This window comes from Plectropomus leopardus, chromosome 6 (assembly GCF_008729295.1).
Source record: "Plectropomus leopardus isolate mb chromosome 6, YSFRI_Pleo_2.0, whole genome shotgun sequence".
NCBI lineage: Eukaryota > Metazoa > Chordata > Actinopteri > Perciformes > Serranidae > Plectropomus > Plectropomus leopardus.
The window spans coordinates 27,454,747-27,481,962 of record NC_056468.1 but is presented as its reverse complement, the minus strand read 5'-3'; the positions used below and the strand labels follow the sequence as shown (position 1 = coordinate 27,481,962).

The window sequence follows — 27,216 nt, the reverse complement described above, 5'->3', positions numbered from 1 at the left end:
ATATAAAATATTACAAGTTTTGGAAAAGTCATGGCATTTTGTTGTATGTAATGAAATTGTTAGTCATAGTAGTACCCTTCCACATGGTGTAACATAACGTCAAATTTATATTCTGCAGCTTTTAACCGTCAGGTACGTTCCCTCTCTCCCGTCATGTATGCTAGCTTGCTGAAATGATTTTTGAATCAAGTTTGAATTGATAAGTTTGAAAAACACTTGGCAAGGGAAGAAAACATCAAAAATTAAAATTATAACGGTTTATAGAAAAATCATGGAAAAGTTTGTAAATTTTGTCCATGAAAAGGACCCAATTGCTCTGACAGAAGATATTAATAAAATATATTTTATTCATAGAGAAAATCCAAAATATGATATGTGTCTATATTAATGTAACAGCAGACAATGATCACAAGTACGAGTAGGATTTTAATGATGAAGACATTTTTACATGTGACAGTAGGAACAACGCAGATGTTAAAAATAAGTTAATGATGGCTGAATTCCATTTAGCTGCTTAAATTTCAGGGTCCTGGTATTGTGCGTGCTGGCTTACTGTCACGCTGTCATGGTTTAGTGGGACACGTGAATACAACAGAGCCATTTTTAATGTTATTAGTGATACCTGTGCTTTCCTTCAGTGACAGTTCAAAATGTTCTTTTCAAGTAATCAGATTAAATTTTTCGTGATTTTTGTCCTCTCAGTAATTACTGCAGAATCATAACCTGTGTGAGGGACAGTGGTGTGTTATGCAATAGCTTGGACTATAGAGGCTCATCCTTTGTTGTCAAGTGTCTGCATGGTTCGGTGGCTTTGTGCTCTGTGTGTCAATGAGTTCCTCTGTTCCTTCGTGTTAGCTCGAGGCTTTTGAATTTACATGGAAGCAGGACCTTAACTGCGCCTCGCCAACGCTCACTCCAACTCTGTTTACAGTCTGCATGGCTATATTTAGTCCTTGCATGCTCTTCATTTGAATTATGTCTGTGAATGTGACTTGAGTGACATTTTTCCATGGCTTGTTACTGTCTTTTGTCTTTAGGTGCCTCGGTTAGAGATTTTTTTTATAGCAGTTCTGCTTGTTTGGATGATACATGGCACAGTGGGAAGTGGCGGTTGAAAAGAAAGAGAGAGAAACATGTGAAATAGCCTTGGAGCTGGACTCACACCCACAGCATCCTGGGTCCATTGTATGTGGTGATGAATGACAAGGACACATCAGCTGTTTCCCCTGGTCTCACTTCCTTTTCAGTTGTGTTATGTCTGAGCAGGGGAGGTGAAACATAGCTGCTTTACAAGTCTATTTAACTAGTGAGTGAAGTGCATGAGACAATCTTATTAAGTATGTTTTAATTTGGGGGGATTTCTTTAAAAAAAATGGCATTGGCATGTGGAAATAAGCTCTAATGTTGCCAGTTTTTTGCCCTATGGTATAACAAAATATGACAATATTTCATTCTGTCTATCAAAATAAATGTCAAAGTGGCATTTGGCTGTCAGATCCAGTTAGCCCTACGTCATGAGCCATGTCAGACAAAATGTCTCTGTTCCTGGAGGTCCGTATTTTCATGGAGATTACAAATGACACCTGTTCTGTCCTTGTCCGTCTTGTGTCCAGGTTTGGGTGTCCTCAGTGACGGAGATCAGGCCGGAGGATCTGAGAGCGCAGGACCTGGACACACCAGCAGAGGAGCTGCATTTCATGGTGACCCCACCCAGCAACGGACACCTGGCCCTGAAGAGCGCCCCCATGAAGGCAGTGCTCAACTTCACCCAGGAGCACATCGACCAGGGACAGCTGCTGTTTGTTCACAAAGGTAACATCTGTTTTTCTCTCACCTGCTGAAGTGTAAACACTGCATGACGACACTGGAGAAAAACCCCACAAAAAACAGAGATGTATTCCTTGATTTAATTTAATGAAGAGGGGGTCTGACAGTCGCCAGGTGTTTACAGAGGTTATTTGATATTTGTTTTTTTCCTCGTTTATTTTCCTCTTTTTTTCAGTAAATATTAATGAAAAATCATAGATATTTGATTTTGAGTCTGTGGGTGCATGTATATATTTCATTTATTACAGTTTAGGTTTAAGTGAATAAGGAAGCTGCTTAATTAAAATTCAGTGACTAATGGAGAAGGGGTGGGATTAAATAAGTTTTTACTTCTTCTCACTCTTTTTGGAATATATGTAAACCAATTCATCATATGTTTGACCATTTCTTTTGCTTTATGTTTTTCATTGTCTGGAAATATTACTTTTTGTCTGTCTGATTTTGTATAATAATTTCTCTGTCTCCTTTTTACATGGTTGAAATCAATCAATTTGATCTACCTTTTTTACATTATTCAAATAGGATACACTCATTCAGTGGAAACACAATAACTATATAAAAAAAACCCAAACTGTGTTGAACACTTGGCACTTTAGGGTGTCAGCATATCACGGAGGGCCAAACAGGTTCAGGACATACAATGTAATACAATGACGGCCACTTTCACCAAGCTGTCCTCAACAAACTCTTCATCACTGAACTGCGAATCTCTCTGAGCAATTTTGTGAGATACCACACTACTTGCCTGTGTTGCGCCTTTACTACTTTTACATTTGTGAAGTGATTGTTGTGTTCAACATACGTTTGCTCTTTATTAATTTACTTCCAGCAGGATTTGAGATTGGTCTCAAAATGCCATTTAACATTAAATTCCTTGATTCTGTTTGCAGAAACAGCAGATTCCATTATCTGAACCTCTATGATTAACTCTAAGAGTTAAACAATGTTTCCTAAAATCCTCATAATTTATTCATTCATTGCAAATTGTGTTAAAAAACCACCAAAAAGATTTTCTTTTTTTTTTGCATGTTTAAGGTTTTTTCTTATACAGTACTTGGTGTTCACAGGTCCTCAATAAGTCTTAAAATGTCTTAAATTCAGGTTTATCAATATGAGGCCTTAAAAGTCATTAAATGGTCTTAAATTTAAAACTAATTGCCACAAACGTTTTACTCTGATTTATGCATTTTTTATTTTTTTTTCTCAAAATGAGTCAAGCTTTTTTGTGTGAGTCCACTTTTCTGATGTTAAAAATCTTTAAACCAGCCACTGAACCTCATCCTGTCATTTTTCTCTATATGTGCACTTACCTGTTGGCAAAATGCAGATCACGCATATATCCATATTCCTACATGAAACACCTCTGCACATGGCAACACAAACAATACTTACCTTTATACTTAACTGCAATACTTGAACAAGAAAAAAAGATGATTTGTTGCTAAATAGTAGTCTAATAATAGTCTTTAATTTTAACCAAATTTATCTTAAAAAGATCTTTTAGAGCATTAAATTTAAGTATGTGATACCTGTGGCCTATTTATCTATTATATAATGATTAACTGTGGATCACTGTCCATAATATTAAGCAGCAGCTACACCGATATTGGAAAAGTATTCTTTTTAATATTGTGACATTGATTTCAGTCATGCTGCCCAGTTTTTAATATAACCTGTGATAAATATCTCCAGATGTGAGCAGTATATTTTTATTCTCCAGCTTGTTTTGGAATAAATGCACTAATGCTAAATATAATTCACTTTTTTTTTTTTTTAGATTCAAAACAACTTGTTGTTGTTGTTCCTTTTATGTCCACTAGACGATGCTGTTGTCAGTCCATTTCCCTTGCTTTCTACTTGTGTCAGCTCACACTGAAATCATCTGTGGGAACAATGTGCGTCTTTCTTTATTGGCTGTTAAATCACCTAAAACTCTGATACAGACAGACTGGTTGGAGGTGATGATACTTTATGATGTGGAAACTGATGTGAAATTGGGGATAAGATCTGTCGACATCTGATGGTGTCAGATCAGGTTTCTGCTTGCTGTCCTGATTCCTATCTTTTTTTTTCTTTGCCTGTACTTGTACCACCAGGAAAGGATGTAATAACAGTTTGCAAGAGTCTCCCCTCACCTATGTGTTGAATGTCTCTTTCTTTTTTTTACACACATACACCTACAAGTATAGAGAATTGATTTTGATTAAGTGTTCCCCTATTGACTCAGAATAGAGATTTTTAGCTTGCATTGCAGTTTTTCTTGGGACCAGTATCAGGAATGCTGATCAAGTTCTTTTTTATGTGTATTTTGCAGAAAGCAGACGCAGCTTATTTTCCAAGAACAAAGTGAAAACATGTCCTCATAAAACTAAGTTGTCTTGACAGCTTTTAATTAATTTTTTTTTGCTCTGGCATTTCCAGGTGCCATGTCTGGAGGATTCAACTTCCAAGTCAACGACGGTGTGAACTTCACTCCCAGGCAGATCTTCAGCATCACTGCCAGAGCCCTAGTCCTCAGTTTAGAGAAAAACCATCCACTCAAGGTGTTTCCAGGTAAATCACTCGCTGAGTAGACTAAATTACAAGACTGACATTGTTGTATACTTTTTACAACCCAAATGCCAAAAGAAAAGGAATTGCACTGTACCTTTCTGCAAACCACAAATATGTTACATTTGCACATTTCATACTTAAAGTTTTTAAAGTGATGTAAAATATAAGCTGACTCAGAGGTGGAGGGGCTGGTGGATGGTTAGACACTAAGACAAGACTCCTGCCAAGCTGCAGACCACTGTCTTAGACAAAAAAGAATAGTTGTGATTTTGAGTCTGTATTTTTCACCACTAAACATGGTTGTTTTTTAGCAACTAATTTCTGTTCCCACAAAAAAATGTTTTTACAGAGATTGTAAACACTGCAATGCTTGCAGGGATAATGCCCCCAAAACTGGGTATTTTAAGACAAAACATGGATCTTTTCCTGACAGTAACCATATGACTTTTGCACCTTACCATAACCACACATTAACCCGAGTGTTTTAAAAGTTTCAGTGTATGTGCTACACGTTAACAAACAAATGTATCGGTGGTTTTCAGGAACATACAACGTCCATATTTTATTTTAGCGATTGAGTTGATTTTTCTTTCATGTCAAACAAAACTGACAATTTGCAAGTGTGCCTCATGATATTTTTCCTCTTCCCTACTCTGTGGCTCTCAGCTCCAAAATGTAAAACTTGAAAACGGGTCACCGGTTTGATTCACTGTCATAGCCGCAGGAACATATTCAGAACAAGGGGTGCTAAAAGAAACAAGGATCAGAGTGACAGCACGAGTGCACACATACTGTAGAAACTAAACTTACAAATTGATAACACTGACTGGCGCAGCTTGTCTCTGCAGAGTGCTTGTAAGCTGCCTGGTGCTGAACAGCATAGCAACTGTAAACAGTGTGTGACAGTGGCCATATACCTTTCGAATATTTGTTTCTCCTTTCTGCCATGGTGATAAGCAAATAAAACATAGCCCAAATTTGCTTTTTAAAAATAAATCAGAAGTTGCACTTTGACTGTTTTCAGTCACTCTTTGTAAAGGCATTTTCATAAAATGTGATTAAACAAATACGCACTTTCACAGATGCAGTGATATATGGTGAACGAAAAGCGAACATGCACTTTCCTAGGTTGGCAACTCGCTCACTGCCAACTAAGATATGAAAAATGATATCCAAAAGGTAAACAAACCAGACTCAAAAAACAAAAACATATAACCAAACCCCAATCTTCTAAGACAAATGCTGTCGCCTGTCGTGTCGAGTAAATAGAATGACATAGAGTGCAATATCACAAATCAAAATTTGCCTCAGAGGGCTTTACAACATATGACACGATCTGCGCCTGGACCTTCTGAACCCGCGGAAAAAGAAAAAGGCACCCCCAAAAAAACCTTTCTATCCTTAAACGTGGAGAAAAAATGCAAGAAACCTCAAGAAGAACGGACAGATATATAATAGATGTCTAAACTAACCTGACCAAATTAATAAAATTACAGTTTATACAATCCATATGACAAAACAAATTATTACTTACTCCTACAGTCATTAGTAATTTAGATAAGTCTTTATGAATTTTCATTGATTTTATTAAATGCATTTATTTTGGATGATGTATGCTCTGAGTACAAACATGCTTTCAAATCACACCTACTACCTGCACTAAACAGCATCTTTTTTTAGCTGTTTCTGTTTTTAGGGGTTTTGTGTCTTGCTGAAACTACACAGCTGCTTCCTGAAAATGAACTGAAACATAACATTTTTGTCTGCCTCTCAGTTATCCACTCGCACAGACACTTTACAGTTTTGCTATTTTTATCCATAAGTGAAGTATTGATTTCCTCTTTTTTTGTTCCTATTGTGAGGGCTCAGTTGAAGATTTTGAGTGTGTATGTGAGGGTGTGTCATGGCCACAATCATATGGACTTTGTGAGTTGTAGTTCAGCAAGACCAGAGACAGAGTGGCGTCTGCTCGATTAATGATCTGGCTGTGTCATGTCGATTTAACGAGAATCTCCAAGTTAAACTTTCAGATATACGTATTAATTGCATGTTTTAAACTTACACCTTGTGAAAATTCTGTTATTAAAGAAAGTGATGTTACCTATCAGGACGCTCTTAGTTATGCAGGAGAAGAAATTCCTCAGTGTTTGAGGGGATACCCGGTCTACAGTGAAACAGTCTCTGTCGTGTAGGTCGATGAAAAAAGACACGTACAAACACACCTTTCTATTGTTCATATAATACTAAGCTATTAAAATAATAATTATAGGCAAATTCATATACATCATGTTTTAATGTTCAATCATCAGTGTTGCGTTAAATGTTTTTTCTATAAATTAGGCTGGTTTATGTTTGCTAATAATATGTAGGATTCATGTTAACCCTTTCACACCTGAGCATATTGGCTTGATATCTTTCAAAGGCATGAGAGGAAGAGGGCAGTGAGCAACCAAGAAACTGCCAAGTAACAAGGAAATTACCTAAAAATAAGTAACAAAAAAGAAAAGTAAAAGCAAAAACAAGAAAGTGATTAAAAAAAAATTACAATAACATTTTACAAATATAATAAAAATTAATAAAAAGAATTTTAGGAACTTTTTTTTCAAGTTACTTTCTTATTTGTTTTTGTTTGTTGTTTATTGATTTTTTTTCTTTATTTTTCTATTTTTTGCAATTTGTGTGCCATTTCTTGCCAGGTTCCTCATTGCCCTTTTTCCTGTGTTTCAAAATAAATCAAACTAATTTACTTATTTTCCCAGGTTTCAGAGGTTTAGATGCTTTTGAAAGACAGCTGAATGCAGTATAACTACAACTACTACTGTAGATCCAGGTGTTAAAGGCTTAATGTGTGTTTTCATGCATCACGTGTGTGTGTGTGTGTGTGTGTGTGTGTGTGTGTGTGTGTGTGTGTGACCTCTGCCCTCTGCCCTCTCAGTTCCCCTTTTATGTAACATTTAACCTGCTACAGTCTTCGCTCAGATTTTCTTAAATAATAATGCAGCACCTTACCAACAGTCAAATACCAGACCGATGAGTCACCTGGCGTCTCTTCATGTTTTGATGTTCAGTATGCTACTTTAAGCATGCCGGCTGTTGTCTGTGTCTGCAAACATGTTTCAAGATCTTCTGCGATTTCCAGAGGTCTGGTTTGTGAGTGAGAAAGAAAAGGATAATGCGAGGGCAGCAAACTGCCAACTGGCACGCTCTGCTGAGCTTCCCAGCCACAGGGTGAGTGGGTACTTGAAAAGCTGTGCCACTGTCTGTCTGAGGCAGCCCTGTTTGTGTTTTGTGCCAGGCGGGACAGAGGGAGGGGGAACGGGAGCTTTAACTGACAATGAAGGGTTTTGATGGGGTGAGGGGTGACACGAAACACTTTCACACTGTGGACGCGAGATTAATGTTGTTCTTCTTCCTCCGTTGTCTGGGTGCTCTCTGTGCAGAGACTCTGCACTAAATGGCTGCATATACCTCATTAAGAATCTGGCGTTTACCTGAAGCCATTCTGACAGGAAGTGGTAGTGATGTCGCCTGCAAATACCTCACAAGACTTCTTGGTATTAGGAAAATATAGGCTACTGATATTCAGCTTTGCTCCTGTTGAATAAAGAGGGGACAATATATTGATGTTATATCAATTTTGTTGTGATGACACCAGATATCGTCCTTAGTGTTGTTGTTTCTTGGTTTTAAAGGTTGCATTACAGTAAAGTCATGTAATTTTCTAAACTTAACAGATACTTCAAATTGTTCTGTTACTTGCCTTTACCTTCTCAGTCATTATATTCAAATTACAGATAACTATTTATCACTTATTTTCACTATTCTCCTTTCAGGCTTAAGTAGACTCGCTGCATTTCATCACAGTGTTCTTGACATTTGAGCCTTTGACGTAAATTATTTAAATAAAAAATTTCAGGTCACAAATTAAGTATATATGTTTCATAAGATGCTCTTCCTGTTTATCTTTTGACCATTTAAGAATCATATTCTTCATACATTTTAGAGAAATCAGGGCAAGTTTCAAATGTATGCTTAAACATGGCGGAGGGAGTGGATTTTGACCAGAAGCTCTGGGAAGGGGAACGCCTGTGTCAGCAAAACTCTATATTCATAATCACAGTAAAGCTTGATAAAGAAATTTTAGAAAATCTTAAATGGTCGGACAGTGTTATATTATAAGTTTTACAGGCTTAGAAGTAATATTACTCTGCCAGACATGACAGATTACTGTCAAAAATGGAGAATAACTACCTGCAAGTGTTTTGAAATAACAATTATATTGTATTCAATAGCATTTGATAAATACATGCTTTTAGTGCAATGCCTGCTATCTGCGATGCTGTGAATATTGAGATACACTGAGTTTACAGTAAACACAGCCATAACAATCTTAATCATGATGGTAGGACAGCCTGGATGTGCCGAAAAAGTAAAATCCACGGCAAAAAAAAAAACATCCAGCAAGAACTTTCATGCTTGTTAGGTTCATTTTGCTGAGTGCACATAAGTAACTCAGAGGAAAATAGCAACCCTTTCTCATCAGCTGGGATCATCGGGACTGTGATGGCTGAACAGGAAAGAAACAATGTTCAGAGAGATTTTAGTAAGGACATATACTAATATGCAATATGCAATGCAATATTAAAAGTGGGGAACAAAAGCAGGATCTTAAAAGTATTTATTTGTTTATAAGCCAGCTGATTTGACAGAGACCACTTCTACATTTTAATACTTGAAATCTGATGATCTGATCCTCTTATACAGATACAGCTGATGGCTAATTTTACACAATATTAATACAGACAGCGTATACAACAAGCATTATAGAATACTGGTGCATATGGTATTTTCAGAACAGTTCTCTTTTTTGATTATTTAATAACGGTTCATAACATTAAAATTATTGACTTTTTAGCATCCTAGAAAAAGAACAAAAAATCTGCAAAGTTTGATTTGGGGTGGAAGCAAGGGTTTTTTGTGGCTTTAATGGGAAAGACTGACTTTACTAATTTTGTGGGTCTTGAGAGGATGACACAGTCGCCCCTAGCTGAGGTCTTTATGCTTCTGCTATTTCTCTCAGAGCAGAGCTTAGTGAAGCAATTTAAAGGAGGTGACGCCATGCTGTTGGTAACTGTCCAAACTAAGAGTACACCAGAGAAAAACATGAAATTCATAAGGCTCAGCATACTGAAGGGGGCCATGTCCCCTCCAACCCCAGTGAAAATTATGGCCTCAGGAATAACGATGCACATTTTCAGACAGTTTCTATTGGAAGTCATTAATTTTACATGGAAAGTTGAGCTTTGATGATATTCTAATATTCTCTGTCCTGTGTTGCTGTACTGTTCTTTTCCCTTGTCATATGGATCATTTAAAAAATTCATTATATCCCATATGCATCAAATACATGAACTTCAGACAGTGAATATGTATGGTGGTATTGTTTGTGCAGATTGTAGTACATATGTAGCATCTTTCATGCATTGCTGTTTCTTACAGCAGTCTTAAATTCCCAAAGCAGAACACATTTTCCTCATCTCACAGGCACAGAGTAAACAACTCACCTGAGTTTGTAAAAGTATTTTGATTCTGTCATGTATTTTGTTTATATTCCTGTAAGCATAACTGCATTTTACATGTCTATATGCTGCCATCATGAAATGCTGCACATATGTCTGACAATATAGCAAAACCCATCTAGTGCAGATTTATAGAAAGATAGGTTTTTGATGTAAAAAGAGAAGGAAGCCCGTCTCTTGCTCTTCCTCTAAGAGGAAAATTTCCCATGAGAGGCAGACAGGGATGGTGGGAGTGCTCAAGACAAGTGATGAATGAATTTCACTGTGCTTTGACCCCTCTTTCTCTCTATCATTGCCTTCCATCATTTATCAGTAGTCTTTTTTTAGTATCCTCGCAATCTTCGCAGCGGCAGCAGAGCTATGTAATTCATCTCAGAAGAAAAGAAGCTCTCAGTTGTCCAACCCTGTCATCATGCACGGGAGATATCTCTCCTTGCATTTTCCCCAAGTGGAAGACTTCTGCGCCTGCAAGGAGCTGATCCACTTTTAATTTCTTGTTTGGATTTTATGTAACACCCCGCACTGCAGTTGGATAGCGCTGTAAAAAGCCTGTGATGTCTGCAGTGCAGCTTTAATTTGACACATCAAAGGACTCTCATCGGTCTATTCCAGAGCTTGTTTTGCATAATTTGGTGTCAAAAAGATGTGAAATGCTTCCAGAGGGGGAAAACTTGCAACATGTGATGCAGCCGCACAAGAGATTTAACAGTGTGGCGACAGCTAAACTGAACACCAGACAAGAAAAACAAATTTTCCTGACAGATATAGTTTCATGATCAATTATCCAAACCACTTCACCAGTAATTCTCTTAATTCAGTTTCACATCTCTCCTCCAGGCTCCTCTATGCCAATCACAAATGAGGTTTTACAAGCAGTGACCAATGACATCGGCAACGCCTCGAACCGCACCATCACATTCAGTGTGATTCGACATCCTAAACTGGGGCGTCTGGTGATGAGGCGGCCTGATAATTCAACTGTGGACATCTCAACTTTCACACAAGACATGGTGAGTGAGGAACTGGAGGTTCTATCTTTTTTTTTTTAACATTTTTTTTATTTTACATAAGAATATTTTCAGATAAAACACATGGGATGTGAACCAGGTCAAGATTAAATATTAGGGTTTCTTCATTCATGTGGAAAGTTGCCAGATTTCCACAGTATAAATAATAGATACTCTGCATCCTCATTCAGGAAATTGACTTTAAGCTTCTTTAGCTGAATGGAACATGTAAGGCTTTTATGTGATCAATTATTTCTGATGGATTATGATCTGACACAGTTAAAGCTGTGGTGCTGTGCACTTTATTTACTGCTGACCAAAGCATATTTAAATTAATGATGAAATCTTATACATACTGTCGTCATGTCTTTCAGAATGCTGAAGAATTATTTAGGCCACTGAGCTGTTTGTACGGTTGATTAAGCCATCAGTTCACTTTAAGGATGGCTGATCTGCATGTTGTGCAAATTTGTTGATATGAATTTATTTTGGGTTGTGTTTTTTTCTGAGGATCTGTGGTGTTTTTGTACCTCAGGTGGACAGAAAAGAGGTTGTTTTCATACAAACCCCCATCGAGTCTGTGGGCTGGGAAGCCATGGACTCCATGACCTTCTCTGTGGCATCACCGCCTACTTCTCTGGACAGCCAGACCTTCAGAATCGATATTTCTTATGAGAATACTGGACTTGAACACAACACAGTCCTGCTTGCAAACACAGGTACGAATAAGAGTCTAGTACTAGTGTGAGCAAGAGTAAAGCAAGAATTATTTGTACATTTTCTTATCAGCACAAAACTAAGTATGGCTGAGGCTGATGGGAATGTCATTAGTTTTGCAAGTATTTGTTCACAGTAATTCCGACTTAGCTGAGGTAAAAGCATTTTTAAAGTTATTATAAGTCATACTGAGGGGAACATGAAGATGAGTACCAATTTTTAGGGTGATCCATCAAATAGTTGTTGAGGAATTTCACTCAACTACAAATGTCAGCCTCATAATAGAAGTAAAGTGTGAGATCACCAAAGTTCGTATGCTTTACGACATTGCGACATGTGCTGTATGTTGCCATAAGGCCAAAGCAGAGCGTGTCCATTTTAATTAACTGAAGCTGCTGCACTGACCATGTGGGCATTGTGTTGCTCTTCTGTATTGTTACACAGCTTGTCTGTCTTTTTTTTCTTTTATTCTTTACAGGTGGTCCTCCAACAGGTAAAAAGTGCATAGAACTATGAAAAAATTGAGTACGATCTGTTTAAAAAAGATAAAAGCAGAGCAACCTTGATGGTGTTTCAAATTTACATAAATTCATCAAATCGATGCATCCTTTAGTTAAAACCATCCAGTTAATCATTTCAGTGCCGGTTAATAAAGTAACACTTTATAACACTGCATAAGCAAAGATAACGTTACAAAGACAGAGTCCGTGTAGCAGGTAAAATACCCTTACCCCATGATTTTCAGCTGTTATCCTCTGGAGACCACAAGTGTTTTATTTTTTGGCATTGTGTTCAATAGCAGTTGAGATACTTATGTCTGGACCAAAGTGGTGGACCAATGGACTTACAATGCCATCTCTAGAGCAATGCCCCTAGCGTGGCTAAAAACTACAGACTGTGCTCTTGTTTATGCTTTTAGTACTTAAAAATGTCCATGGTGATTAATGAAATGTTTGCTTGGTGCTAGGTGCTGAGGTAACAGAAGGAGGGAGTGTTATCATCGATGAATCCAAGCTGGATGCCACTAACCTGATGTCCAAGCTGCCGACGCCTCAGCGGAGCTCCCATGAGGTCTGGTTCCAGGTGACATCTCTGCCTCAGCATGGTGTCATAGTGGTAGGTGAGAGAAACCTCACCAAGGAGAAACCCAACTTCTCCCAGTTCATCGTTAACAAATACGGTATCACCTACAAGCACGACAACTCCGAGACGACTCGTGATTCTTTTGTATTCAGTGCGTGGATAAATTCTAAGGGTAAAACAGCACAGCGCCCTCAAGACGATATTGACATTATTGAGGAGCATTTTAACATCACAGTCATACCTGTGAATGATCAGCCACCTTTGCTAAAAACCAAAGCTCCAAGTCTGAGGGTGGTACAAGGAGATACAGTAGCCCTCAGGCCTGAGAATCTCCAAGTGGAAGACTTAGATAATCCTCCTGATGATGTTAGGTTTTCTGTGATAAGCAAGCCAAACAATGGTTACCTAGCTCTTGAAGGACATTTGAATGAGTCAATAGCGGCCTTCACCCAAGCCCAGATCGATAACGGTCACGTCTATTTCGTCCATGATGGAAGCTCTGTCTCTGGGGTGTTCTACTTTAGTGTCACAGATGGCCACCATAAACCAATATATAAACTCTTTAACCTTGAAGTGACAGAAATCACCATTTCTCTGGTCAACTACACTGGATTGTCACTGGAGCAAGGCACGACTTCAGCAGCACTGACCCAAGACAACCTTTCTGCTGAGACCAACGGGAAAAACTTCACCATTCACTACCAGATCACAAGGCCTCCAAAGTTTGGCAAAATTCTAAAAGGCGACCAAGAAGTTACACAGTTCGAACAGGATGATTTACAAGCTGGAAGGTTGTCTTACCACATGATCACGCTTTCCTCTGCAGAAGACAGCTTTGAGTTCACTGCCTTCACTTCAGAGGCAAATGTGACCGGTCAAGTGTTAAACATAACTGTCAGACCTCTGATCCAGGTTGGGAAAGGTTTGAGGATTCCCAATGGGATCGCTGTCCAACTCAACACTACGTTTCTTAATGCGTCTGCACTGGCTAATATTAGTAATAGTGACCCTGTATTTGAAATTATCGTCCATCCCAGGAATGGGAAGGTCGTTCGGACAAAACCTAAAATGTCAAAGAAAGTTGCACCTGCAGAGTCCTTCACCTTTCAAGAGGTGATGCAGGGAAAGGTAGCCTTAGAGATGAATGCCAACATGACTGGAGTTCAAGAGTTAAATGACTCACTGGTGTTTGTGCTGAAAGCTGATAACATCCAACCTGCTAAAGGGGAGTTCCACTTTACAGTTGTGCCATTTGATCCAGCACTTTTACCAACCACAAAAAGTCCCGTCCCAACCACATCTTCTGTTCATCGGACATCAATCCACACTTCTAGAAATGCAACTGCGTCACCAGTCCTGTCTACAGCTTTCCTCTCCACCCAGCAACCAAGCAAAAACCAGCAGAAATTCAAGGGACGCAATCGCTGGGGAAACTCCAACAGGACTAGCATTTTCAGCACGACTCTTGGCAAACCTACACGTGGAACTGATGATTTTCCATTTAGGAACACACCAGTACGTGTAGAGTCCTACCCTCAAAAAACTTCCAGTCCGCTCCTGGTTATCTTACCACTGCTCGCCCTGCTGCTGCTTGTAATCATCTTCGTCGTCCTGGTTGTCTTTCTTCGACACCACAGGCAAAGAAAGCAGAGCCCCGCTGCACCAAAGGAGCCACCTTCCACTGGTTTTCCAAGCAGTCAGTCCTACCAGGGTCAAACCCAGAGGAGCACAACAGTTCCCACAGTGACTGTCACGCCATTAAACCCTATCAACCCCAGCTGCCCAGGAAGCCCTGTTTTTGATCGGCTCGTGACACCAAATCAGGGATCAGCTTATAACACAATTGATTCAAACATGCTTATAAGTTCTTGGAGTAATGGTTCCCCTGCGTCATCTTCCCACATTATTAGAACCGCAACTCCAACTCTGCAGAACAATCAGTACTGGGTATGATCTTGCACAAACCAGTGTTTAGCTCTGTGCTGGAGAACACTGTTACAAGATTTGATTGCTGATTAAAATGCGGTTGTGTACTGAGGCTGCAACGAATTAGCCTAAAGCTGCATTAATCAATATTTTTGTAATACTGAATCAAATTACAGTGCCGTGTATTAGGTGTCAGTCATAGTGACAAACTCTGCAGCTTTATGAAGCCTTCTAAATTTGTTTAGCTCATGATCTTGTTTTTTACTGAACAATACTCTTTAAAGTTAAACATTTCATAAGCTAAAGTACAAGAATTGTTTGTCAAGAGTTGGTAAAGAGTAAACTAGAACTAAAACATCAACATGTGGCCAGAAACACCACTCCAATGAGACAATACCATTGCTCCGTGTCTGCTAGATGAGTAATTATAGGCAGTTGTTTGCTAGCAACTTTAGCAACAACAACTTTATAAAGACCAAAATACACCGAGGCTGTATTATCTTATTATTGAATTCCTATGCCCCCTAGTGGCTAAAAATAGATTTATGCAGCTTTAAAGGTGGATAAAGCAGAAAACCTCTTTGGCCAAAGTCCTTTGCTGTATATTAATCAATATTTTTATATTAATACGTAATCAAATCACAGTGCCGTGTGGAAGGTTTCACTCATAGTCACAAACTCAGACTTATCACGCAACTCCTCAGCTTTATGAAGCTTTTTAGCTTCTATTTGCTCGTTTTCTAATTAAAGTTAATACATTTTTGTCAAGAGTTGGTGGACACTAAACCAGTGGTAAAAGGTCACCATATGGCTAGAAACACAGCTCTGCTAGGATGATACCGTTGCTCTGTGTCTGTTGGATGAGGAATTAGGAAATTGTGTGCTTGCGTTGATAGCAATAACGACTTTTTAAGGCTTTGTCAAGGGTGTGCTAGCTTGCTTTTGAGTCAATCTGCCATTTAGTGGACAAAAATTGATACATGCAGCTTTAAGCTTAGACTAGGCAGAAAACAGCTGTGGGCAAGTCCCTGGCTGCACATTAATCAGCTGTACGACGGTTATAGGTCTTCTCTGAGTTGCACAATCCACTGAAACATTGATTTACAACCACTGCTGTATATTGAGTTGGTTCGAACAGACTTTGTCCACTTGAGCATTTACAAAGCGAGCATCATTGTGGTCAAGTATAACCTCCAGTATGTTTGGTGCCTAACGTATGTTTAATCATTGTTATCTGGTCCTCATGCACGTTGAAGTCTCTTTCATTATGGGTTTTGATCATCAGAGTGGAAGGCGATGCTAATAACAGGTTGAAACTGTGAATTACTAAGACTGACTCTGGCACAAAGATGCATAGTCTGAGCATTTCAATTGATTGTGCAGATTTTATATTGTTGTTATGTATTATATATTATAGTATATTAACATTTTGTAACTCAGGTATTTCGTTAAAAGTCATTTACTTCATGTTACTTTGAATAAGGGTTGCATGTATTGTCAATAACAGAGGTTTTTCTTGAACAATACAGGACTTAATACTATAAAATAAGACAGTAGTCACAAATACTTATCGGCATTGCTGTGTATTGAAATGGGACTTTGACCCAACTGGTTGACAGTTTGTTTGTTTTTATCATAGTCCTGATCAAATCACAATGGTTCAGATCTTAGCACTGGTTTTTTATGTTTTTTTATTTTTCTATGTACAGTATTGAAATATATCAAAAGGAAACTTACGATAAATCAAGGCACTGATATTAAAAGATTACACAGATCTACACTGTATTCTACCCGCCTTCACCTCAGTGATTAAAATTCAAATAGTACGTTTATTTTGCAGTCTTTAAAGAGGTCACCCTACAGTTAAATAGAGCCGCGTGTCCACCTGCTGTTAAGGCCCTGACACACCAAGCAGACACTCAGCAATTGGTTAGCGCCGGGCCGTTGGTGCCCTAGTTTTTACAGTGTGTCCTGCACCGTTTGCCTTTGTCGACCCTTGTTCGCCTTTTTCGGCTTCAGCATGTTTAATCAGAGTTGGGAATGGCGGAGCACGTTGGTACCTAAAATCACTTTGAGTTGCAGTGCAGCTCAACACATGAGCAAGAAAACGAAAGTGAGTAAAGTAAAACGTGGGGTGTTCGAAAAGATCAAAACAAATTTGTTGTATTCGGTATGATTATTTTTTTGCAATTGAGGTCTTCAGCAGAAAGGGATCATAATTGTTAGTGTTATGGTTCGCTGTAAATACGCTTTGTTCTTTGGTTGTGTCGTTAATGTGCTAACTAGTTAAGTAGTGTTTTTAAATCCAGAGTGCAACTCTTTGGCAGAGACACGGGCAACGTGAGGCGATGAAACAGGCAGCTTTTGTTGCCGCTACTTCTTTGATTTCTGTTTGGTGTGTCTGGGCCTTTAAGGAGAATGAGCAGCTAACCCTAAAACTGAGTTCATCTTTAAAAACACTGAGATTTTCTTTGACTGAAATGAGTGCAGGCATTTATATGAATTATTTATCTGTTTCTTTACATTATCTACTGTAGGCCTTGGGTGGTTTGACACTGTAATGATGTATCTACTGTAAATGAACGGTACTGCTCTGACATGTTCTGGCAACCTGTAGAACGTGAGAAAACCACTGTAAACTACTATGGTACAAAATAATTTTGTACTGAAGAGAAGTGTCTATCCAGTGTATTCCAGTCTCATCTGAATGATGTAACCTACTATGTAACAGAAGTGTCATATTTATTTATACCATATTTTTAATAAATCATTTTAAAATGATTGCAAGGAATCACTTTCTGCTATCATACAGTGTGTGCACCTGTGAAATTTTCCCCTTATTTCTTCTGCTTAAATGTGTTTTTGGCAGATTTCTCTATCAATATAATTTAAAGTGTGCTAGCAGCCTGTTGCCCCCCTCTTAATAGCACTTTACTCATTGAAACGAAAGATCCACTGCACCAGAGGACCAATTAGAAAAAGATTAATTTCCATGATCTCTTCTCCTGGTTTCCTGCACTTACTTTAAGTGCGGTTTTCTCGTGTCCAAACACAATAAAATCAGCAGGTCTTTGTCACATGGTCAGCACTAAGGTGTTGTGTGTTTTCCAAATGTCTACTAAGAATGTCAGTGGATGCCCAGAATTTTAACATGTAATGTGATTCAGAAAAGCACAGGGATCTTTTTGTGCAGCCGAAGCTTCGCTGCTGTGAGTCAGTCCGCATGACTGAAGGTATCATGTGAAGAAGCAATTAGTTGTTTTCCTGCCCCCAAATGTACTTAAATGCTGGGTACATTAAGGATGTCTGTTATGAGAGAATGCAAATAGTTTAACTAAAAATGCACAGAGCTCAGGATTTGTACACAGTCAGCACTGATGTGCTAAATGGTCTTGTTGAAAGTGAATTAGCTAATAAGAGCGGTGAGCAAAGGCATCACATGGGAGTTACAAACTTAGCACAATGATGTCAAGCCACAGAGTCCACTAAGAAGAACTTTACTGCGGTACTATAGTTAGTCACAATATTAGTCATTTATTTTAGGGAAATTACAGCAAAACTCAGGGCAAACATCATGAAATCATGCACGAGTGTGTGGAGTCTGTCTGGCGCACTTAGCACAGAAAAAAAGATGAACTGCAAGACAGAAAATGTACTTGAGCATGCAAGGGCTCCACTGATACAGTGTTTGAAATTTACTATTCCTGTCTTGACCAACTACAAATCAGCTCAATTAAATCCCAATTCAGAATGAGTTTTAACAGTTTGTTATCCAACCCAGTCACAAGAATTTGTTTTGCAGTGAATGCATGGATATGTTACATTTGTACATTAGTATGTAGGAGATACATTTTCTCAACAACACTGTGCTGAAGGTGTGGTTAGGTTTAGGCACTAATACCATATGGTTATGGTCAGGAAAAGATCATGTTTTGGCTTAAAACGCCCAAGTTTGGTGGCACAACAGCCGCTGGAAATGCAGGGACGAGTTGCCTAAGTATTCCCAGGTCTTGTGGCTAAAACGCTGATGGGTGTCTTTGATGCGTTGTTAAAAACACCCAAGTTTGGTGCCACAAACACTAGTGAATATGCTGCAAAGGGTCACCAAAGGACAACCAGTGTTGTGTGTTGGTTTTTAACAGTGATCTGCAGTGCTGCTGTGGTGTCTTGCTTGCCGAGTCACTGCCTGCATTTCCATTTTTTCTTCAGTGATTAAAGGAGATCTGGTGTTGCATTCAATGACATCTGCTCGCCAGGTTAGAGAAACAGTCAAGCCAATCAGAGCTTTGTTGGCAGGTTAAAACAAAATAGCAACTCAGTCTAATTAACAGGCTGGTGTTCAGCCACATTCGCAATTCTCAGAACGATGATGATGATTATGATGATGATGATGCTATGACACTAAATTAAACTACAGTGTGTGAAGGAGGTATTGGGGAGCAGCTTTTCAATAGACACAAGGGAGATGGATTATGTCAGCGAGGCAGGATTTAGACGATCAGCCACTCTCTCCCTCACACACAAAAACACGCAAACAAAAATCCAAAAACTTGTCTGTACTTTCCCAATCTGAATCCAAAACTGAGCTCCAACCTCAATCCCATGATGTCAAACCAACATTGTTATTTTGTGGCAAAAGCAACTTTGCTTGCGTTCTTTCATCGTCAGAAGCGTAGAAGTGCAGTCATGCGTACAAGTCTGCAAAACTGTTATCCAGTTTGTGTTTAGGAATGCTGATGATCTGAAAGACTATCCAGAGAGCCAGCTCATGGCTCGATTTATTGCCTTAAATCATTTGCAGAGATGCATGTCTTGTTTTGTGCGTCATGTCAGATTTGCAGTCTTCAGTTTGGTGGAGCACAACAGGCCAAAAAAAAAGGTGGCGACACAGAGGGGAAAAATGAAAAAGATAACATGAAGATCCAACATTTAAATTTAATGTTTTCTCTGTAAAGTTACATGGGAACTTTAGGGTTATACATTTAGAGCTATAAGGATGGGATGAATCATATGGTTTTCTGTTACATTTTGGGGCTTTTGATCAAAATGTCACAATTTCAATACACTGTTTCACCTGGATTTACAACAAGACTAAGGGCCCTATCTTACACAAGCTGCGCACAGCGTAACGCAACTGTCATTGCTACTTTCAGAGTGACGCAGTTGTCATTTTCACGACCACGCCTGTTGTGTAAGTCGCAAATGTACTTGTGTGGATCTCTGCGCTCATGGAGATGTCGGTCTTAAAATTAGGTGTTGTTTGGCAAATTGTTGGCAAATTGCTATTTTGAGGCAGCAGGAAGCAATTCCTCCATTGACCAGCAAAACTCTGGTTTTGTCAATTGCACACTAGGGCTTGCTTCAGAAATGAGTCCTAAAACTCTGAAATTAGCATTTCAGCACCTGTCTTGAAGTTAGTGGATTTTTTTAATGGGTTTTTGGTTAAAAGCCTGAAATAAGGTCTGTGGTTAACAATAACATTTGTTCGAAAACATAAAATAAGTCTTTAAAAACAGACGATTGCCAGTAAATTAGACTACAGAGTGTCATCAAGCCGAGCTGAACACTGTCTTGTTTTGAGGGCAGCCTTAAGTTGTGTAACCATAGTGTCGTTCATTTCAAGCCTAACATTAGCTTTTTATCTCTGACAACTTCATTTGGGCTCATAAAATCATAAAACTGGTGTTCATTTGTGGAGATTATTTTGCTGAACAAAACGTGTAAGTTAACATTCATTCATCATTAACATTTGTGTACTGCAGAGCTTATTTTCTGCAATGATCCAAAATCCAATGGAAAAATCCCATAGGCTTTTATTTTTATTTTTATGAGGGAGCCAGGGCAAAGCTTCCGTGTCGGCTGACAGAAAAACATCATCCCTGGAGCACTTGTTTAAATAGGGCCCAAATCAGGGTCACCAAAGTCATAATTATTCATCCTCTCGAAACTAGGAATTTCAAAATTGTGTGCCAATCCATCTAGTTAATGGAATAGGAGTTACATTTACAGCTAATTTCATAGGATATAATTTGCATCCTGTGCATTGATGAAAAAGAAAACTGCTCATCCGAATTGGCACAGAATAGGCACTCAGCCCATGCGTGCATGAGTGATTTGTACTTCCATGAACAAAAGTCAAATTATAGTCTCAACAAGAGGAAACTAGTGCAGAGAAAATGCTGACATCATGGTATTTAGAGTCACAAAATGTGGATGTCTGGCAGGAAGCTGTCACATGTTAGACACTCACAGCGGTCAGGGCTTAAATTAGCATTACGCTAGCTGTCTGTGATTTTACACACTCGCAGGGGCTTTTAACACAGTTACAATACAACTAATGCAATTTCCCAAAGCATGTGTGAAGCGAGAGTCAGAGGGAGATAATTAGCTGAAATGAGCTCTTGCCCTCAGATATTGGATCTCAGAGTGATCATTGTAATTTAAGGGCTGGTAATTGTAGGGCAGAGGGTTACAGAACAATAGCATCCTGCAAGACAAGACTGAGAGAGACAAAGCAGTCTTGGCTCATTTGGTTTATTAAGGTTCCACACAGACAAACCCAGATGGTTAATTGAATCACTTCAACCGCTATTTTACAGAGACTTCACTTCTGCGTTCTTCATATAAACTATTGAAAGAATAACAATTCTGTGCATTTGAAGTCCCACAAAGATATCATCCACAAAGTGTCATTTAGTTTATTCATAAAAGCTAATCAAGGCACGTAAAATACCGCAAAGGGTTTCAGAATGTAGCGCGCCGGTGATGAAAGCCTCAGCAGTTGCCTTGTAGGGGAAAGAACTGTTACGCAAATGATGAAGTAAAACAGAAAGCCAGTCTGCAATCTATCTACTTTTTCTTTCTTCCCACAGCTCTTTACCCAAGTGGCATCAGGCGCAGTTTTATCTGCTTCTAAACCGGGTCCTTTTGCATTTCTCATCTGCTGGGGAGAGGATTAGCTGCTTGATTCATTGACAGGCTTTGCTCTGGGTTTTGGCAGCTGCTCTGCATATGGCTGATTTGATCTGAAAAGGCACCAAAGAGAAACAGATCATGCACATATTGAGAGTAATATATGGCCAAAAAACAATGACGTTTATGCATCTAATTTAAGTATTGTTAGGATGGTTTTGCAGATGCAAACAAGTGGTAACCGTCTTGTTTTAGGGATTTCTGCTGGATACCTGTTACCAGGTTGTAAACATGATTTCCTTTGCTGCAAAGTTGGCCGTCAATTGACTCACTCTTGGAGTCGGCTTCAGGTGACCATTTTAGGAACTGCAGTTTTTGGCACCTCTGCGTTGGCTTCATTTTTCAGCCACTTGGGGCTGCCACTTGTTTTTGTGCTTCAATTTTCCTCTTTTGACTTTTTTTGTAGTTCTGCATTTTTTTTGCTAACTTGAATAAACATCCAACTTTTTGTCTTTTATTAAGTAACAATATTGAAACTGTTCTTGATGAAGTAGTTTTGTTGCAGTAGGCTACATTTTATAATATGCTCCAAGTAGTGTTTCTTTTCTGCTGCAAACTGAAGGCAACATTTGAACCATTTGGTCTTATTAGTTGCAGAGTCTTGCCTGATATTGAAGGCTGTAACTTTATCAAATAAATGATGCATAGAACACAAAGGCACATCTGTGTAATCTAATCAATGTCACTGTCAGTATCTGGCATTCACACATCCTCTCGACTCCACTCCCACGTGCCCTGCTGTCCATTGATTTGGTAACTCCCTGTCAATAGATTCATCCACAGTGGAATCATAAGCAGACGTCACGCATCAGATATTTGGCCTGATGTTGTGCTCTCCCTGAAGCTCTGTGTGGAGTTTAAGAACAGTAAACTTGCACAGTAGGAGGTGTTGTAACTGTGAGACAGGTCAGACCACCAGCAGCGTCCATGTCTGCTGGTGTATTTGATGACTGTGGTCGACTGCGGCCTGTGGGTGGCAGTGGACAAAGAGGGCGGTTATCTGGTCAGCGCAGTGAGAGTGTGCATGAAAACATGTTGCATGAGTTAGTGTCAGTGTGTGGTTCTGAGTTATACACATGAGGATGAGTAAGTCACATGGAGAGAAACATGAGGGGAATCCTTTGATATTATTGGCCTTTCGCTGGTCTCACTTGCTTGAGGAGACTAATTTTATGGTTAAATAAATGTACAAATTCCAACATGATGTACGTGCTGTCCCTGTAATCATGTTGTCATGACAAAAACAGAGTCAAATCATCCTGTACTTTTGGGTAACCTTTGAAAGTTCAGCTTGGAGAAAGCATAAGCACTTGAAGTGGAGAGAGGTTCTGGTTTTCTTCATTCTCCTGCTTACGTATGTGGAGGAACGTTAGAATTAACTTTTTAAGTTTTGCATGACTTTGAAAGTCTCCCCAGTGTAGATAAGTTGACAAGTATCTGTTTTTAGAATACAATTAAATATCGTACATGTATAATTCACTTTATAGCACACATAGATTAAAAATTAGATATGTTTCCAGCAGGAACTCTCACAAGTCATCTGATTTTAGGCCATGATAAGTAACTCTTTGCCACAAAAATTCAAACATATTGTAGTACAAAAATGGGGAAATACATAGCCTGGTCTATTTGATTGACAGTTATTCAAGTGGTTCTGATCCTGAGTGGGAAAATAACTGTCTGAGCGGGGGAAGTGGCCTCTTCCCTGGTTGTTCTTGCTTGTTTATTGTAATTAGAGCTATAAATGAAACCCTCTGATGGGGATGGGGGGTTGGGAGAATGCACATTGGCCCACAAAGACAAAAAAAGTGTGTTGTGGTGTGTGTGTGTGTGTGTCTATCTTGGAAGGCAGCCAGAGAGGTGGGGGTGGGAGGGCAGTCAGCGTTTTTCAGACTACATGAATGAGGCCCCACTGGAGTGAGCTTCCTGTGTGAGGGCTATAAAAACAAAACCGGGGCTAAAGAATGCCGAGTGCTCCCACATTCCTGAACATTCTGCCAGGTACAGGACACACTGCGTGTCCTCCTCTCTTTCCTTGGATAAATAGAAAAATACAGCAATTCCCATGATGCATTGCCACTGATTTAAAACAAGAAAACTAAAAATGTAGAAGTCTCTAACTGTTAAAAGCTGCAGCAAAAGATAATGTTTGGAGCCCTGCAGGTGGTCCACAGAGGCTCTCATGTTCATTACAACCCATGGCGCAAAAATGCATGTTGCACAGAACAAACAAGAAAAAGATATTTTTTCTTTTGTTAGTGCTCTACCAAATGTGTAGCTAAATGCATATTTTTACCTGATTTGCACCTGGTTCAAACTGGTTTATCCCCTTGAGAACATGCATGCCTCCAGCGCTTTACTGCTCATTAGGTTATCAAATATCTTGTGCATGAAAGTTCTCATTTTGTACAGAGTTTTTTGTAAGAGAAAAAAATCATTACGTTTCCAAAATGGAAACAACTTATTCTCTGGGCAGTATGAACTCACAAAGTATCCCAAGAAACTGCCAATTAGAATGTGTATGTTCATGCTTCTCTGGGGAGCATGAACGCATTTACAAAATATCAGCAATGTACCGATTAGTTCACTAAATACCTTGTGTGTAAGAGGTTTGTGTAAGAGGAAAGCTCACAGAGTGTCCAAAATAGAAAAAAAGGTTCCTCCTCCAGGGAGGATGAACATACTTACAAAATATAACCACAATCTGCCCATTAGATTATTAAGTATCTTGTGCATAAAGTTTTTATTTTGCCTAGAAGTTTTTGTAAGGAAAAAAAATCTTATTGAGTGTCTGTAATGGCATGGGTTCATCCTCTTAGGACCATGAAAATACTCACAAACTGTCCCAGCAATCTCCCTGATGGACTGTGAAATATCTTGTGTGTAAAGTTGTCCTTCTGCCCAGAGGATGGTGTAAAAGGAAAGCTCATTCAGCGACCAAAATGGAAAAGGTTAATTGCCAGGGGAGCATGAACATACTCACAAAATATCACAGCAATCTGTGTTAAAATTACAATTATCTATCATGAAAAGCTCTCATCTGCCCAGAGGTTTGTGTGAGAGGAAAGGTCATTGAGTGTCCAAAGGTCCATCCTCTGGTGAGCATGAACAGACTTACAAAATGCCCCAGAAATCTGGCCATTAGTTTGTGTAATATCTTATGTGTAACATTCTGACTTTGCCCGGAGGGTTGTGTAAGAAGAAAGCTCACTGAATGTCCAAAGTTTAAAAAATGGTTCATCCTCTGGGGAGTATGAGCATACTATCAAAATTCAGCAGCAATTCATCCTTTAGATTTTGATATTTATTTTATACAAGAGGAAATTTTAGAGTGCTTATGGTTACAGAGGGAATGTCAGAGCAGGCATCAAAAAGTATGAGCACCAACTTTATCGGAAATCTGCTTTTCTCTCTTATTTAATGAAAACATAGCAAGCAGTCACTACTTTAACAAGAAAGTAATTCAAAAATAGAGAAAATATACGAGACAAGCTGGAGCAGCCATTAGTTTTTAATGTAAACCTTTTTTTAGCAAGCAATAAAAAAAGAGATTAGTAGATGTTTGTACTTTTATTCTGCAGTTTCCAGTAATGCTGACAATGGGTGTGGCTGTGGCAGGATGTTGATTTCATCATGCCAGTACCATACAAACCCCTAAGCAACATATTTTGCTGTGTTTCTTTTGCTATTTAAACCACCTACAAAAACATGTCATGTGCTATACTAACATAGTTAGATAAAGCCGGTACAAAATTTTACTTTTTAGGCAGAGCAAATGTGATTGTAGCTTAAAATAATGTTTTATAAGCAGGGTGTAGCATGTCTGAGCCTTTTCCAGTACTGAGGGCCTCGCCCCCGAGGGTGGGCAGGGTGCTGTTGTGCTGAGGTCAGTGGATGATCTCATGTGAGCTGCTGACCAGGCCCACATGTTTGTCTAATCACACTTCCTGCAAAACTAAAACTAATGCCACTGAATTAGAGCAAAACCATATATATCAATTCATATCTTAACAGAGAAAGGAGAAAAAACGATCTTTTTTAAGTGCACTCTCAGTTCTGCTTGTAGATTTACAGTAGGAAGTATATTTTCTGAATTTAACTGGAAAAATCAGCAAAATAATGCTGAGAAACATGCTGTGGACTTGATTTGCTTATAACCCTCTGAAAGCTGGATCGTCATAAGTTTTGGGTTTGTTTTTTTTTGCTACATTAAGTTGATTTTCACATGCATTTAAAATTCAGAAACCTGAGCAAATTTGTTTGATTTCTTTTCAAAACATGACTAAAAATGCAGTACATCTTGGCAAAAAGTGTTCCACACATTGCAAGAAATTAGGAATAAGCTGACAAGAAAATTTGTTCTAATTTCATTTCATTTTTTCCCCAACAGTTTTTCTTTTGCTTTCTTTTTTGTGCTAATTTCCAAGTGATTTTCTTGTAACTTCATGTAATTTCTTGCTAATTTGGGGTAATTTCTCATTTCAGGTTTTGAGGGTGAAAAACTGTTTTCAGCAGGTTTCTGTCTGTTCTGTTTTACACAGTACAAAAATATATATAATGATACTAGAAACAAAAACAATGCAGAAATCAAAAAATCAACAAAATGATCTTCAAAAAAAAATAAAATAAATGTAATTAAGTGGTGAGCAGTAAACTTGTGGCTGAGCAGTGTAACCACCTCAGGAGTGAAACGACACCCAAGTGCTTGTTAGACACATTTGACTTTCAGCATGATACAAACACCGGCACATACTTTACCTACTGCATTTCTTTTAAAACCATCACATGATTTATTTTGTTTTATTTTTTTAAACACTCAGCAGAGTTTAAACATTTCAGGCATGTTGCGTGCTAAACAAAAGAAGAGCGTTGATGTAATCTGTTTGAAAAGAGAGGAACATGTGTGACCTCACACTGCCAACTACCATGAAATCATCATCCGTCTGCAGATAACAGCTCCGACCAAACTTTCCAGTTACACAGTTACGTGGGTGCAGGTCTCATGTGACAGAGAAGAATGAAGATTTAATTTTCCACACCTGTGGAGACAGTATTCAAATAAAAATGTCAAGTGAGAATTTGAAGACAGTAGCGTTAAAGGTGCTCTTTGGATAAATAATCAGGTGTACTGTGCTTATTCCATGTTGTGAAGGGCGTATTGCACGGGTGGAATATGGTCTTAGCAAAAAAAACCCAAAAAAGATAAAATGCAAAAACAGTCTAGAGTTTGTGCAGAATCTAACTGCATTTATTTTAAGTGTCAATATCAATAAATCTGACGAGGAGCTGTAATGGTTGCAACACATTTGTCATTTTAAATACATATTACCATTTATATACTGAGACCATAATCCACCAATGCAATGAGCCCTTTGCAAGTTGGAATAATGCTAGATGCAATTTTTTTGTTTGACGTTTTTTGTAGTAAATTATCATGCATGTTAAGTGGAGATTATCAGCTCCAGGGGACCAAATTCAAACAAATCTCAGGAGAGGGCCAGGAGGACTTCACACATGCTTCATCTCACACTCTGTTTTTCATGAGAGAATCA

The 27,216-nt window shown here is 38.7% G+C and overlaps 1 protein-coding gene across 1 annotated transcript in view; it reads left to right on the top strand.

Annotated features, from left to right (window-relative positions):
• Positions 1-17,420, top strand: part of cspg4ba (chondroitin sulfate proteoglycan 4ba) — a 37,943-nt gene extending 20,523 nt beyond the window's left edge. The window contains exons 6-10 of the mRNA XM_042488488.1: positions 1,614-1,812; positions 4,249-4,380; positions 10,797-10,969; positions 11,502-11,685; positions 12,651-17,420. Of these exons, the coding sequence (XP_042344422.1) occupies positions 1,614-1,812; positions 4,249-4,380; positions 10,797-10,969; positions 11,502-11,685; positions 12,651-14,719 (2,757 nt within the window). The 3' untranslated portion in view covers positions 14,720-17,420. The remainder of the gene's footprint in view (positions 1-1,613; positions 1,813-4,248; positions 4,381-10,796; positions 10,970-11,501; positions 11,686-12,650) is intronic.
• Positions 17,421-27,216: the final 9,796 nt, after the last annotated feature.